The sequence below is a fragment of the Typopeltis vanoorti genome, chromosome 10 (genome assembly GCF_054136105.1).
Source record: "Typopeltis vanoorti isolate ZY-2024b chromosome 10, IOZ_Tvanoo_1.0, whole genome shotgun sequence".
Lineage (NCBI taxonomy): Eukaryota > Metazoa > Arthropoda > Arachnida > Uropygi > Thelyphonidae > Typopeltis > Typopeltis vanoorti.
In genome coordinates this window covers 76,188,548-76,206,247 of record NC_143558.1, presented here as the reverse complement: position 1 = coordinate 76,206,247, position 17,700 = coordinate 76,188,548, and the positions used below count along the sequence as shown (strand labels likewise).

The 17,700-nt window shown below is 37.5% G+C and overlaps 1 protein-coding gene across 1 annotated transcript in view; it reads right to left on the bottom strand.

Annotated features, from left to right (window-relative positions):
- The window catches only part of LOC150102520 (uncharacterized), a 125,095-nt gene that overhangs the window by 82,038 nt on the left and 25,357 nt on the right, over positions 1 to 17,700 (bottom strand). The window contains exon 3 of the mRNA XM_090398852.1: positions 16,363 to 16,470. Within this exon, the coding sequence (XP_090254978.1) occupies positions 16,363 to 16,470 (108 nt within the window). The remainder of the gene's footprint in view (positions 1 to 16,362; positions 16,471 to 17,700) is intronic.

Sequence of the window (17,700 nt, the reverse complement as noted above, 5' to 3'; positions counted from 1 at the left end):
ATCAACACTCATAGATTCCTCACCTCCTCTTATCTACTTAAGCGAAGTTCTGCCAATAAAATATATCTCATTCTATATTTTGTGGTCAAAATGCAAGACTTTACATTTAGCAATATTGATATGATATTCCCATTCATCTTCTCAGTGTATCAAACCATTCAATTTCTCTTGTAATAATAACACATCAGAGCTTTCTGAAATTGCTCTTCCCAACTTAGTACTACCAAAAAACAACTGAATATCTCCTCTTAAACCCTGAAGTATATTACCTGAATACAGATTAAACAAATATGTCCTCAGAACAGAATTCTCTAGTGTCCTGCTTGTCACTTTTCCTTTTTGAGATATTGCACCTCATACACAATTTGATGGCTTCTATCAAAAATCCCTGTAACCAGTCTACAAATCAGCTATCAATACCACTATCCATTCTCATCTTGCTCAATTTCAACAAAAGTTTGTCATGTGGTATTCTATTCAATGCATTTTCAAAATTGAGAAAAATTACCATATAAGCATCTCTCCCTGTCCAATATATTGGTCATCCTATCATAGAATATAATCAGATTATGAAAACATAACTTTGCTTTAAGAAACTTATACTGCTCTCTAGAAAGATGCTTATCCTCATCAATCCAAGTTTGTATTCTTTTTCACACCAGCATCTCTAACAACTTCATAACCACACCTAATATACAAGCTGGCCTATATTGTGATGCTACTGATTTGGATCCTCCTTATGCAATGGTATTATTTTTGCCTCTTTTCAATCTTCTTAAACTGTAGCTGTGTATTTTATCTTGTTAACATCTCTTTAAACACTGTAGAATCCATTGTCTGTATTATTACTCATAGTGCCATCACCATTTGAAATATCTATTCAGGTTGGATTTAAGGATGAAGATGAAAAAGATGTTTATTTTGGCAGGTACTAGTGATTCAGCAAGTGACATGTGCAGTATGCAAAAAGATATGAAGGAGTTGCTAGTACATGGGAAAAAGAAGAGTGAGAAAGTAAAAATGAGTCTGTTGCCACGGTATGATAGAGGCAAGCTGAGACAGAGAGCTATGATCGCAGCTAAGTCACTGTGCAGATTGTACAGGAGGAATGGTGTGGATGTGTTGAGTGAGTGAGTTTTATGAAGGAAGGATCTATATAAGGTGGATGGCTTGCATTTTAATGGATTTGGGGCCAAAAGTTTTGAGAAAGTGTTATTGTTCAGTGAGAATTCGGAAGTGCAGAGTCAGAGAAACCAGAACCTATAACAGACCAGGCAACCTTAAGAAATTAGTAAGTGAGAAAGTAATAACATGATACTGAACATAATACCCCAGATTCTTAACTTTAGTGGGCAAGGAGGCAGAGAAGAGTTCATTTGAGGCTATTGTGAGATAGAGGTGAACATTACAAAATATGTAATTAATAACTGGTAATTAGTTTATGGAATTAACAACGCATATAAAGTATATTAATTAAAGATAACTTTAATAAATAACTTCTATATTTCGGCAACGTCACGCTGCCATCTTCAGGAACATAAAGATATGGTATGTGCACACAGGCACTAACAAAAGCAAATGAGGAAGAAAGCAAGAAACTATTACTGTTCCTAAAGTCCTAATGGTGCCCTCTGGTGGGCTAATTTGGTTGTCTTGGCAGTTGGGCTGAAGTTCTCAAAATGTAGGTCTCCCAAATTTGGGGTAGTTCCATGCACCCAAATTTGTTGAGGTTAGGAACGTTTTTTAGAGCTGTGAAGATTCCTTGAATAATCTTTCGTATTTAAACTTGCTGCGGTGTATTATTTTTGTTTTCTTCCAACGAATTCTATGGTGGGTATCTAAGGCATGGTCTGCCAGCCCAGAGCGGCTGTACTGGTGAAACCGGACGTAGTCTTTGTGTTCTGAAATCCTGATATTTGTTGTTCTGCCTGTTTGGCCAAAGTAGGAAATATAGAAGTTATTCATTAAAGTTACCTTTAATTAATATACTTTATATGCGTTGTTAATTCCGTAAACTAATTACCAGTTATGTATGACCAACGTATAAGCCTTGCTACTAGAATTATGATCATCCACGGAGATTGCATCGCACGAAAGGCCCGTCAATATGGCAAAATGAGGTTGAAGATATCCAGACAACTAAATCATCTGACGCTATAAATTAGCCAAACATTTAGCCAAAATGCTCACACACTATACTGGCAATACAACATCACACATAAAAAACTCAGCCCACTTTAAAGCCAGTATAGAAAACCTCTCATTCCAACACACTGACATAATGGTCAGTTTTGACGTCTCCTCCCTATTCACTAATGTCCCACTCAAAGAAACCCTAGAGCTCATCCAAGCCAAGTTTCCTCCCGATATCTCAGCCCTATTTCAGTTCACAATGAACTCAGGCTATTTCGTTTGCAAGGAAAGTTCTACAAACAGATAGAGGGGACAGCCATGGGTTCACCACTTTCCCCACCCTTGGCTAATTTCTTTATGGAGACCTTTGAAGAGAAAGCCTTAAACTCCGCCCCACAAAAACCCACTATTTGGCTTCGTTACATGGATGATGTGTTCGCTATTTGGCCACATGGCTCAGACTCACTCCACTCCTTCCTAACACACTTAAACAACCAACACCCCAGAGTCCAGTTCACCTTAGAAAAAGAGGAAAACAACACTCTCCCCTTCCTAGACACTTTAATCACCCGCCAGCTTGATGGATCTTCGGTTTTCTCTGTTTATAGAAAACCTACCACCTATACTGGCAGATACATTCACCAGCAATCCCACCATCCCCCCCCCACACACACAACACTATGGGGTTATAAAAACACTATATAACAGGGCAAAATTAATCTGTTCTTATGACAAGGCCCTAACTACCGAACTAAACCACATCCACAACACTTTCTTAGCCAATGGCTATAACCCCCAAAAAAATCCAAAAAATACTAAAACCAGTAAACCACAACCCCCCCTCCACAATAAAGATTACACCAAATCTATCACCATCCCCTACATCCAGGGCACCTCTGAGAAAATAACCAATATCCTCAGAAAATATGACCTTACTTCTTGTTACAGACCATATAAAAAGTTGGCATCCCTTATCTGCTCTACCAAAGACCAACCACTTCCCCTAGACCTACCTGGTGTATACCAGGTCCCTTGCAGCTGCAAATTGTCCTACTTTGGGCAAACAGGCAGAACAACAAATATCAGGATTTCAGAACACAAAGACTACATCTGGTTTCACCAGTACAGCCGCTCTGGGCTGGCTGACCATGCCTTAGATACCCACCATAGAATTCGTTGGAAGAAAACAAAAATAATACACCGCAGCAAGTTTAAATACAAAAGATTATTCAAGGAATCTTCAGCAGCTCTAAAAAACGTTCCTAACCTTAACAAATTTGGGTGCATGAAACTACCCCAAATTTGGGAGACCTACATTTTGAGAACTTCAGCCCAACTGCCAAGACAACCAAATTAGCTCACCAAAGGGCACCATTAGGACTTTAGGAACAATAGTAGTTTCTTGCTTTCTTCCTCATTTGCTTTTGTTAGTGCCTGTGTGCACATACCATATCTTTATGTTCCTGAAGATGGCAGTGTGACGTTGTCGAAATATAGAAGTTATTTATTAAAGTTATCTTTAATTAATATACTTTATATGCGTTGTTAATTCCGTAAACTAATTACCAGTTATGTTTGACCAACGTATAAGCCTTGCTACTAGAATTATGTAATTAATAATATGTAAAATATGTAACCCAAAGGGTATAAAGGAGAATGTATTGTTCATTGGCAAATTAGCACAATGTGCAATTATTATAGGGGATTTCAACTATGAGGATGTAGACTGAAGGGGAGGGGAGGAGGATGGTTGCTAGAAGAGAAGGGAAGGAAATGGAATTCGTAGGGCTGCTGAGAGATAAATTACCTGAGGCAGCATGCCATGAGAATGCACCCCAGACAATTACAGAACCACCAAAGCTTTTCACAGTTGGAAACAAGAAATCTGGTTGTTAAGCTATCTTCGGCTGAAGCCACACACTTATTTGTCTATTTCCAGCAAAAAGTGAACATGGATTCAGCAGACCATATCACATCCCTCCACTGTTGTGTAGTACACTGCCCTGCCTGTGATCTTTGCATTATTAGACACAACGACGTGCATTGACAGGAGTGATCAAAGACTTCTGTAAGACAAGCCAATCTTGATATCCAACTCTGTGTAGTTCCTGGTGCAGAGTTTTTGTTGAAATGTTTTGTTAAAATACAACATGACCAGTGTTGAATTTTTTACACAATTGCTCAGCAGTAGCCTGCCTATGTTTCATGGTGCAGCACACTAATGCTCGAACATCCCTCTCTTAGAGTAAGCACTTTCGTCCACTATTACATTTTACTGATGTTTGTCCTGTTGACTGCCATGCTGACATAACCTTAAAGACTGTTCCTCAACTAACATGTGCAATTTCAGCTGTTCTGGTCAGAGATGTACCTTCTAGCATGGCTCCAACAATCACACCCCTTTCAAAGTCACTGAGGTCCTCTCTGGATTCCATTCTAACATGCAATAAATGATGGCCAGCCTCTGCCTTTATATATATGTCCCTAGGAACGGTGGGAGTATATTTGCATATCAGTTGCATCTGTGTTTGGTGCATCACAGATGCTGCATTGGAACTACTGATAACGTGATCCGATAGCTCAGTTTCCATTTTTTTGTCCATTACCTGTAGCTTTGAGAGTGCCATAAGAATTTGGAGGGGAGAGATGGTGGTACATGTGAGGTGGTCAAGAGGTGTTTGAAGAAATCAGCATCAGGTAGGAGTTAGATGGATGAATAGCATCATTAACCCTGCAGAGGTCACGGTCGAAAAAATTGCAGCTTAGGTTGCATGTATCCGAGAGATACATACATACTAGTATATGCTGAAATGCAATAAAAAAAAATAAATAAATAAATAAAAAAAAAAAAAACACTGCAAATATAATACATGATGGTTTATTTATTTTCAGTTACAATCTAGAAATTATTGAACAAAGAAACAAAGAAAAAAAATCAACTAAACCAATACTATATTGGCATCAGAGTTCGTGGTATTATTATTATTATTATTATTATGTGACACCTCCAGGGAGTCCAAAGACTCATCGAGAATTTACTATCAAATATCACTTTCACTTTCACATTCGACTCTATCATTCCCATCATCGAACTCAAGTAACATTCACTGAATCTCTTCAACACCTGGTGGATTATCCGATTGATATATTTTTCAGCCATTTTCAACAGTAAATTAAAAAACTAAACCAATACTATACTAACATCAGAGTTGAGTATCTCTCAGATACAATTTACTATCAGATATCACAAACCTTTACATAACACGTGTTAAACTAAACTGATGGCATAAACAGTGTGGAATATCACTCGTAATATATGTATGCACAGCTAGTCATGACCTCCAAGCTATAACTGGATATGTGTAAGAATATTTATATTAAAACAATTTGTCCGTATCTGTCAGATCAGCTACAACCTCCACAGGGTTAAGAGGAAGCTACAAAAAAAAAAAAGTTGTGGAAGAAATTCAAAGAGAAAGGTGATGAGAAGCACAAGATGCACGTAAGAAGGGAAAGCTAGCTAGAAATCCAAAAGAATTCTTTCACTATGTGGCAAGTAAAAGAAAGAATGACTGTGGAAAAACGACTTTAAAAAGTACTGATGGTGGGAGGTAAAAAGAAGCAAACCAAATAGTGAGCATTTTACAGGGATGTACCTGCAAAATGGTGCTGCATATAACATTGCCTGATGGGAGAATATAGATTATTCTCACATCAAGAAACCAAGCTGTTAAGCCTCAATACTGGGAAGATGCCAATGGAATGAAAAGGGGGCAACATGGTCGCATTGCATAAAGGTAGCTTTAAGATAGTAGAAGGACAATCTGCATCTCAGGAGTGATGGTTAAGGTGCTGAAGAAATTGGTGAAAGACAGAATTCAGGACTGAGTGGACAGGAATATGATACTCTATAGGGACAACATAGTTTTGTGAAGGGTAGGTTTTGCCTTAGTAATTTGCTTACTTTTGATAATCAAGTGACAATGGAGAGTTAGATAAGGGAAATGGCTACTCAGTGATATTGCTATACTTTGCAGAAGCATTTGACAAGATTCCACATCTCTTGCATAAATTGGAGCAAATTGGGACAGATGTGAATCTGGTGATCTGGATTACAGGGTGGCTGTTGGAGAGATATCAGAGAGCAGTTGATGGAGAAGTTGAGTCCAGGAGGAGGCGAGTGACCAGTTGTATACCACAGGGCTAAGGATTTAGTCATCTGTTGTTTAATTTGTATATCAATATAGGAAATGATTTGAAAGGAAATATTCAATTGTTTGCTGACAATTTTAAACTAAAAAGGGCAATGGTAAATAAATTTCCAGTCTGTTACCACATCCCTGTGTGGTAACAGACAGGAAGTGTCTAATTATAGGCCAGTCTGTGTGTCATCAGTAGTTGTTAAGAACTTGGAGAAAGTAGTGAGAGACCACATACAGCATTGGGCAGATGAGGGTAATGTTATCTGTGAGATTCAACATGGATTTGTGAAAGGGCACTCTTGTTTTAGCAATATGCTAGCCTTTTATAATAAAGTTACAAGAACATTAGATGAGGGAAAAGCATATACTGCAATTTTCTTAGACTTAACGAAGGCATTTGACAGGGTGCCACATGATAAGCTGATATTTAAGTTGCAGTACATGGGTCTGGATGTCAGATTGGTCAAATGGATTCAGGATTGGCAGTCTGATAGGTATCAGAGAGTTGTGTATGGTGGAGCAGTTTCAAGGAGGCAGAGGGTTACAAGTGGGGTCCCACAGGGCTCAGTACTAGGACCTATATTGTTTAACCTTTATATCAATGACATTGCCAGTGGATTGCAAGGGGATATTCAGTTGTTTGCAGATGATGCAAAGCTGGGAAGGATTATTAGTAATAGTGCAGATGTGGTAGCCCTGCAAGAGGATTTGAATAAACTAGATAGATGGGCAAATGAATGGGGGTATCAGTTTAATGCAACAAAATGTAAGGTCTTGAGGTTTGGGAAACATCGATGGGATGCTGCATACTCTATGGGAGGAGTTACACTGGAGGAAGTAGGGGAGACAAGAGATCCGGGGTTGATGATTGATAGAAACCTGAAATTTAGGGGACATATTGCAAAGTTGGTGAAGGTAACACAGAGGATTGCTGCAATTATGAGAAGGACACTGACCTGCAGAGATGAAAGGGTTATCATTCCATTGAATAAGTCTCTGATCAGACTACACTTAGACTATTGTTCTCAGATTTGGTCCCCAGGATTTGAAGGGGATAAATTAACTGTGGAAAGGATACAAAGACGGATGACAAAGATGATTTCAGGACTGTACAATTTTGGTTATGAGGATCGGCTGAGGGAATGTGACTGCAGAGTTTGGTAGATAGAAGAAGGAGAGGTGATATGATTGAGACTTTTAAACTGTTGAGAGGTGGTTACAGGGTTGATACTGGGGAGTTCTTTTGCTTGGTTGAACAGTGGGAAGGAATGATGACGAGAGGCCATCCCTGGAAGTTACGAAAGAGTGGTTTCTTTGCGTGGAGGGTGGTTGAACCGTGGAATGCATTGCCTGATGGAATGGTGAGAGTGAGAACGGTCAATGAGTTTAAGGAGTGGTATGATAGACTTTGTGTTTCTTAGGGGGGACCTCCCCTCGATGAGTCTTGACAGACTTTATGTTCTTAGGAAGGACCTCCAATGATGAGTCTTTTGACTCCATGGAGGCCTGAATAATAATAATAATAAATGAATGTAGAGATCTGCAGGAAGACTTAAAAAGACTAGCAGTATGGACAAAGATAAATGGCTGTCAGTTTAATGTGGCCAAGTGTAAGGTGATATGCTATAGGAAGAAGAGAATCAAAAGCTGTGTACTATACTGATATAACTGAACTACAGGAAGCTGATGAGGCCATGGACTTAAGGGTGATTATGGGCAGGGATTTGAAATTTAGAGGGCATATTGTGTAGTAGCCAACAAATCACATCAGATTACATGGTTGTTTGCTGACAATTCAAATATTGTTTGCTGACAATAACAAGCAGAGATAGACATTACTGTTCCTCTATATAAGGCCACATAATAAAGAAACCTGGATTCTGTGGGGATGAAGAAATAGTGGAGAGGATCCAGAGGCAAGTAAAAAAGATTGTGGCAAGTCTATGGAATGTCCCTATGAGAATAAACTGATGATCTGCAGACTTCAAAAACGAGCTGATAGGTGAAAAAGAGGAAACATGATAGAAGCATATAAGTTATTAAAGGGGTTTTATAGGATTGGCATGAAGACTTTTTTCAGTACATGAAAGGAAGGAAAAAAACAAGGGAGATCACCCATGGAAATTGTGTAAAAGCATGGTTAGCAAGGGTGTTAGGACTAGAATTTTTGCTTTGGTGGCAAATGGGTTGTCAGAGCTGGTTGTAAGCTTCGTCAGTGAATGAGTTTAAGGAAAGCTATAATCAATGTTGTGTGAATAATGACCTCCCATGATGAGTCTTCCTTAGAGATACCTGTATAATAATAATAATAATAATAATAATATATTCATTAGCAATACTTCCCTGCCTTTCTTATCCTGCTGTCCTTCCCTCATCCTTTGCACACTATATCCATCACATTCCTTCTTGTTAGGATACCATCTTTTTCTTTCAACCAGGTCTCATTAATTTTAATAACTTCTGTTCCCCCTGGCTTTCCAATGCTAACAACTCATCATCTTTATTACTGACACTCTGAGTACTGGTGGATGTTCATTGGATGTTCATCCATCAGGTTGATGGATTTTACAAAAAGACATGTTAAAACCTGACTGGTTCAAAGAAGCAGTCTGAGTTGATTCCTCAACAAAATTCCCTATTTTACTGCTGTAGTCATCAGTTTTTTTTGGACTGACAAAACTAGGCCTGCATTCTTGGAGTTATCCTGAACAAGATATAATTTTTATAATTTTACTCTCTTCATCATCACAGTCACAATTTAGACATCTCATCTTAATGTGTACATTCAGGCTCTCATGCAGCTGCCCAAACATTTTATTTCTTTGCCAATTTACATTTGCTTTTTCACAAAACAATAACTCAAGTACCCAACTCCAAATCCATTTAAGTGTAATCCAGCTTGCAAGTACCCTTTCAAACATAATCAATACATCAACATAATGCATGCCATTTCTCATGTGTGGTCAGCAGGTTAAATCATTTACAACCACAGCTCTTCATCTCAGTTCACTTGTATCATATCTTGGCAACAAAACAAATTCGCATTCTTGACTCTATTGCTTTTTATTAAATATATTTTTCATATCTTCTCTCGTACATTCAGATCATTCATTGTAAACAGCATAATAATTTCTTCCACCTGTGTTCTTGCTTATGGCCTTCATGACATCACAAATTTTCAACTGTGAAATTGAACTGTTTTTTGACTCTTAACCATGGAATCGCTGTAAATCACCATATCCTTTTTTCACTCATGTCTGCTTCTTTGTATCTTCTTTTGTTTCTTCCCATGCTTCATTTCCTTTCTACCTCTTACTAATGAAGCACCTTTCCCATTCACTTACCTCTTTCAGATCACTATCATGCACTTGAAGATCCTATTCATAGTTACATTCTTTCTTGTGTGCATGATTACTAACCATGCCAGTTCATTTGAATTTTTTCCTCACTCTCTGACTCATTTCAGACTGCTTAATCAGCACATATTGCTGACAGGACTACTGGATGTAATTCGAGAAAACAGGAATAGATATGAAGCCGATGGCATGGATAACACGGCAGCTAATAAGCACGCACGCATGCACACATGCGCACGCACACACACACATCAAAGAGTAGTATATGGTGGAGTAGAATCAAAGAGAGAGAGAGAGTTGGGGACCAGTGGTGTGTGCCACGAGGCTCGGGACTTGGACTTCTGCTGCTACTGTTGAACGTGTACACTAATTGGTATTAGTTATGATTCTGTTGTTTGCTAATGCTAAACTGGGAAGGGCAATAATAAATAAAAGTGATTTAGAGAGATGCAGAATAATTTAAGCAGATGCATGAATGTGGTATAAGTGGACAAAGGATAATGATTGCCAGTTCAGTGTGGCAAAGTGTATGGTTATGCACTGCAAGAAATTCATGAGGCTACGGATTTTGGATGTAACGATGACTTTATTCTTGAGAGACACTTGTGACATTATAATTAGGAATTATAGACACGTTAACACAAGAATATTTTAATATTTGCCAAATATTTCAGTCTGAAACTGAGAGACTATCTTCAGTTTCAGACTGTTTACACAGGAACAGTTTTTAACAAGGTGGAATACCAACAATTGATCATTCAAAAGTAGAACGAGCCGCATGATGTTACATTGCTAAGCATTCAAGAGAGGAAAAATTTCATCAGAGTGATGGCTAAATTATAGGTATTAATTCATAATTTCATATAATAATCTTAATTTATAAATAACATTAGACTAATGTAGGAATTAAAAGTCTCAATTAAAAAAAAAAATTAATGTGTTATCCGGATTAAACTTTTCCATATTTTTGATAAGGATATACAGTCATTTCGATTCAAGTTAGGGCAATGAAGTAAGGCCTCAGCACTCTCTTTGAATAGGCATTTGAATTTATAGCGACATCTGTGTAGAAGGCAAGTCTTGGACCAGGGGATGTTGTGGCTTGTCTCTATCCCGTGCTGAGCCAATCCAGACTTATCGGGTTTGTTGTGCAGAATGTATGATTGATGTCTTTTTTCTATAGAGCGTCCTGTTTGTCCAAAGGAGGACAGATTGCAGTTATAAGGAACTTTGCAATGACATAGTTGAGAGTTTATCTTTAGAAGAGGGGAAATAGGTGGATATTTTGTTAATAGGGATATAAGTGGTGTTAAATCACATTTCTTCAGAATTCTTGAAATTGGTCCTGAAATCCTGGAAATATATGGAATTGGAACTCGACGTCTTGATTCTTTGTTGTTCTGGATTGGATTGTAGGAATCGAACAGATGTTGTGTACTTTTTTCGGAGAAGTCATTTAATTTCATGTGATGTTTGATAGTTGAAAGTTCTTTCTGTAATTCATGAGAACAATTAGTTCTAGCTCGTCGGATTAAACATTTTATGATGCCTGTTTTTTGATAAGGATGATGAGCAGATTGTTTGAGAATACAACGTCCAGTAAAAGTGGGTTTTCTGTAAACTGTTGTTGTTAGAATACCTGAAGGGGAACAGATGAGGAGGATATCTAAAAACGATAACTTGTTGCCTTTTTTCAATCTCCATGGTAAACTTAATATGAAGATATAAGGAACTGATTCTGGCTAAAAAGGAAGGTAAGGAATCTCTGTTATGAGGTCACACCGAAAAGATGTCGTCTATATATCTCACCCAAGAGGATGGTTGAGGGAATATAGATGAAAACAGGACGTCTTCTAGATGTTCCAAATAAAAGTTGGCTAGAGCAGGTAAAAGTGGACTTCCCATGGGCGTTCCTTCTACTTGGTTGTAGAATTTATTTTGACACAAGAAATATCCAGTGCATCATGAAATCGAATAATTTTATATCTTGTGGGAAGATGTCAGCAAGTAATCGTAAAGTCTCATTAGAGAGGTACATTAGTATACAGAGATTCTACATCGAAGCTCACCATAAGATTGGTAGGTTGTAATGAGATATTTTTTAATTTATTTAGGAAATCCGAGTTTTTCAAAAAAGAGTGATTTGCCTACATGTGATTTCAATTTCACTAAATATTTGGCTATGCGATAAGTAGGTGAATCAATACAGTCCACTATAGGACGAAGAGGAATATCTGTCTTGTGGATTTTAGGTAGACCATAAAATCAAGGAGGTCTTGCAAAATGTGTTTTTAACCTTTCTATCGTGTCTACATCCAAACTTATCACCTCATCTAGAAGGGAATTTAATTTCTTCAGTTGCTTGTTGGTGGGATCGTTATCAAGTTCTTCATATGTTGAGCAATTTCGAAGTAAAAGAGGAATTTTCTTTCTATAGTTTGAAGAATCCATAATTACTGTTGCTTTTCCTTTGTCTGCTTTAGTGATAACAAGGTGACTGTTGCTTCTTAAGAAATGTAGTGCTTTCTTTTCGGAAGGAGATATGTTGGAAGGAGGAAGCTTGGCTTTAAGTAGCATAGAAGCAACTTCTAGGCAGAGAGAATTAGCCCTTTTACTGGAGAGATGACTAAAGTTCCATTCGATGTTAACCAGGAAATCTAAATACAGAATCTTTTTAGGGACTATAGCAAAATCATGTCCTTTTGTGAGGATGAGTATTTAACTACTCATTAAAGGGTGACCAGACACATAGACGACCCAATTATCTGAAACTTGGAAAGGCTTGATTTGTGTAGAATCAAGAACATCAAATTTGTGGTTTAGATGTTGATTCTGTTTTTTATATGAACGTTGTATAGAGTGTTTAGCCACATCAAGAACTGAAAGATGTTGAACGTTTATTTTTCACTTGGTTAGACTATAATAAATTTAGTTTAATCCTTTATCCAAGTGTGAGCAAACAAAGTTTGTGTCTGAAAGTATCTTCAGGACTGGAGTAAGGTAGTACAACACCAGGCAACTCGTTGCAAAGGTGGAGCACGCTAACATCACTCCCATCTCAGTATCTCCCATAATGCAAAACACATCTCCTTGCAGATATTGTTAATAAATATTGTTAATAATATTGTTAATAAAAGACGAAGACTTGCCAGAAAAACATTTGAGGTATTTTGCGAGATATTTTGAAAGGTTGTATGTTAGTGAATCAATGCCTTCAACAATGGATGAAGTGGGGTATTTTCCTTGTGGATCTTGGGAACTCCATATATGCGTGGCATGAGCGGATGGAGAAAGCAAAGAGAAAGGCGAATGTTTCTAGACAGTTCAGAAGTTGTTTTTAATAAATTGTTGGCGATTTTGAAGTTCACTAGTTGGATCTCTCTCAAGAACTGAGTAAGTGTCACTCTGTAGTGATTCAAGCATCTTATTTTTATAATCTTCAAAAAAGGACATTATCTCAAATACTTGAAGATTCTCCAGACAATGAAAGTTGGCATCTCTTTAGTATGCATAGTGAGTCTCAAGCAGCCCAAATCCAATATAACAACAAATTAAAACTTATTAGGAAATTTAAATACTAAAAAGAGTACAAAATAACCTGAATTTCTCGAAATCCCACATCAACCCTGACAAAGTCGTAATTAATAAATCCTCTCACATCATTTTAGATGCAGAAAAAAGTATCCTCAGCAAGGGTTTAAATTTTATTCCTTCTCCAAAATCTATCCCAAGAGAATCACTCCTCACCAAGATAGAAAAGACTGCTTCCTTCCTTCCTTCACAAGATGCAAACTTCTCAATATTGAATCCATCTTTATCATTAACAATGCTAAATCACCCACAGATAACATCTCTTCATCGGAACGACAGGCTCTTAAGAGTTTAAAAAATAACAGAAATATACTTATCCTTCCCGCAGATAAAGGCAATGCCACAGTTGTGCTTAACTTTGAAGATTATAAAAATAAGATGCTTGAATTACTACAGAGTGACACTTACTCAATTCTGGAGAGAGATCCCACTCGTGAACTTCAAAATCGTACCAACAATTTATTAAAAACAACTTCTGAACTGTCTAGAAACTTTCGCCTTTTTCTTCGCTCTCTCCATCCGCTCATGCCACACATATATGGAGTTCCCAAGATCCATATCAAGGAAAATACCCCACTTCATCCCGTTGTTGAAGGCATTGATTCACCAACATACAACCTTTCAAAATATCTCGCAAAATACCTTAAATGTTTTTCTGGCAAGTCTTCGTCTTTTATTAACAACTCTGCAGATTTTGTATCATACATTAAAGATATTACTGTTCAAGAAAATGACATCATGGCTATCTTTGACATAGTATTCTTGTTTACAAATGCTTCTACAGACAAAGTCCTGACACTACTCAAAGATAAGTTATCTAAAAAAATGTTAGCCTCACTTACTCATTGCATCAAGGATACTTTAGATTTAAGGTGCCATCTACAAGCAAAATCATGGTCTAACAATGGGTAATCCTTTATCTCCTGTACTTGCCAACATTTATCTGGAAGATTTTGAAGTTAAAGCTATCTCTTCCTATTCCTTAGCACTTAGAATTTGGAAACGATACGTGGACAACATTTTCCTCATTTGGAGCCATGGACATGATTCTCTCCTGGGTTTTCTTGAACATCTCAATAGTCAAGTCAAGTCCTGAATATCCAATTCACGGCTGAGTTTGAAACTAATGGTTCCCTGCCTTTCCTGGACGTGAAACTGACCCGTTCTTCTGAAAAACTTAAAATTTCGATGTACAGAAAACCTACACACACCAATCGACACCTCTATAGTCAGTCGCATCATTTCCCTTCTCAGAAACTTGGAATTATTTCTACTTTAGGACATAGAGCTCGTTCTCTTCTTGACAACCCAGATGAACTTCATGAAGAAACCAATTTTCTTAGATCTACTTTCAGATTGAATGGTTATTCTCAAAAAATTATTAAAAAATACCTTTTTAATCCTCCTAGTCGCCATACTGAAGAAATGACTAATGTTAAAGGCAATATATCTATACCATACATAAGCTCAATCTCTCAAAAATTAGCCAACCCAGGAGAGAATCATGTCCATAGTTTTTAAAAAACATATCTTCAAGTTCTCAAAAAATATAACATTAGAACTTTATTCACTCTGCTTCCTAAGATCTGCTCTCTAGTGAGCCGTCCAAAGCCTAGCCATCACAATCTAAAATATCCCGGTGTATACAAGATATGGTGTGACTGCGACATTCCTTACCTTTGGCCAGACGGATAAGTCTATTGAATTGCATGTGGAGGAACATCACTTACAAGAGAACATGTGCCAGTGCTTTATCCAGCCATATCCTTTTTTCTGCTGATTCTGATGATCAAAACCATAGTCATACAATCCTTTGGGATAGATCTAACAACATTTTTCCATTGCCATGACGAATTGGAGAGAAAAATTGTTGAATCTAGAGAAATCATCCTCAACCCTGTACATTTAAATAATAATTTAAGCTACAACCTCCCAGACTGCCATTCTGCTGTGATCACACAATGAAAGAACAGCTTTGAATACTTATACAACGTTTTCATGTTAAATATCTATAGCGACTTTCCTGCACTGTTCACAGTTTTTATCTTCAATGTTTAATGTTTTTTCTTTTCTTATATGAAAACACCTGAAGAAGGCTGTAGAAAGCCGAAACTAGTCGTGTGATACCATTAAACCTTTTTCCTTTACTCTCAGTTTATGTCATTCAATTCTTTTAAAAAATATGTTTAACAACCGAGTAAATCAACCTCAGTACATATATATATATATATATATATATATTTTTTTTTTTTTTAATAGGTAATGGCCAAATATTTTGGTATATTTTATTATTATTATTATTATTATTATTCAGGCCTCCATGGAGTCAAAAGACTCATCATGGGAGTGGGAGGTCCTTCCTAAGAAACACAAAGTCTATCAAGAGTCATCGAGGGGAGGTCTCCCACTAAGAAACACAAAGTCTATCATACCACTACTTGAACTCATTGGCTGTTCTTGCTCTCACCACTCCATCAGGCAATGCATTCCATGGTTCAACCACCCTCCATGCAAGAAACCACTCCTCACCCTCTTGCTCACAGTTTCCTTTCGTAACTTCCAGGGATGGCCTCTTGTCATCACTCCTTCCCGCTGTTCAACCAAGCAAAAGAACTCCCCAGTGTCAACCCTGTAACCACCTCTCAACAGTTTAAAAGTTTCAATCATATCACCTCTCCTTCTTCTATCCACCAAACTCTGTAGTCCACATTCCCTCAGCCAATCCTCATAACCATCTTTGTTATCCACCTTTGTATCCTTTCCACAGTTAATTTATCCCCTTCAAATCCTGGGGGACCAAATCTGAGAACAATAGTCCAAGTGTGGTCTGATCAGGGTCTTATACAACGGAATGATAACTGTTTTATCATTCCGTTGTATAAGATCAGTATAAGATCAGCAGCAATCTTCTGTGTTACCTTTGCCACCTTTGCAATATATCCCCCTAAATTTCAGGTTTCTATCCATCATCAACCCCAGATCTCTTGTCTCCCTTACTTAATGGAAATATGGAAATGAATTATAATTTATTATTTCTTAGCTGAATTATTTAATGTTTAACTATTACTGTTTCCCCTTACCTTAAGATGACTGTGGCATCTGAGAAGGAATTCTTCATCAGTACTGTTTTTTACAACATTTGCCAGAGAAGCAGCTGAAAGTTCAATGTACTTCTTTAACTCTTCTTGCTAAAAATATTCAAATTAGATTTATTAGACAGATTTCTCTTTCTTTCATAATGCATAATGGACTTACACTATATCATTTTATTTCTGATGTACAAGTACGTAAGTCTTTTTTTTTATCTCACACAAAAGGCAAACCTATAGCATATCACTGCAATGTGTGTAGTGCAGGTTAGGATTGAAAAAGAGGAAATCTACTGACATTTTTCTTGAAGAGTTGGAGGTAGTAGTTGTTGGAAAACACTTTATGAAAAAACTATTCCAGAAAACAGAGGTAGATGGAGTAGAAGAGAAGGAGGAGGTTCAGCTTGTTTGTAGTTGTACTGAAAAGAGATTCTGGCCACTGCTACTGCTGCTTTTGTTTTAACAGCCAAACAGAAAGTGGAGGAATAATGGCTGCCAGTTCAGTGGAGCAGTGATTATGGCAATATCTGCAAAAGATTCGGAGGGTTGAAACAATGTGAGATCATCTGTGAGTCGAACTGTTAGCCTCAGAAAAGCATCAAGGATTTTTAGGGATGTTTAGGTATACTATCCCAAACATGTGAACAGTATTCTATGGATGGGTGGATTTGGGATTTGCATAAAGTTTTGCATCAACTAATGCAATGTGTTTATGTCAGGAGAAGCATTATTAAGGGTAATAAAAGATGAGCTGAGATCTCCGTTTGTGAGATGTTTTGTTGTCACTGAAGTTATCCTTCCCTCCACTGAAGGATGGTATGGAGATCAGTGTTTAAGGCATTGGTTGCAGATGATCTTGAAGCTTGGGATTATTATTATTATTACATGACACCTCCAGAGAGTCCCTTGGACTCTCTGGAGGTGTCTCACTGGAGGGAGGACACCTACTCTACAACTTCTGCCTCCACCATCTAAGTGTTGCATGGTTTGTCAAATGAGTAGGATGAATAAAATGTACTATCATCAGTAAAGCTATTAGTGTGGATAGAATTAGTGGTGATTAAAAACAGACCATTTATGTATAAGGAGAAAGAGGATAGGTAATTTATCAGACCCAAGGCAATCCTGCATTGATGGCAAAGCTTGAAGAGAGTGTCATACCTGTACCTGTGGATCTAGATTGCAGACTTCATACTATTGGTCACTGATTAACTGGTGAGCCTCTAAGTTGTAGAGAAGTTGTCTGTTAATATATTTCTCAGTTATTTTGGAGAAGATTGATGGCAACTGTGTGTAGTTTGGGATAAGTGTCAGCAAGTATAGAATATT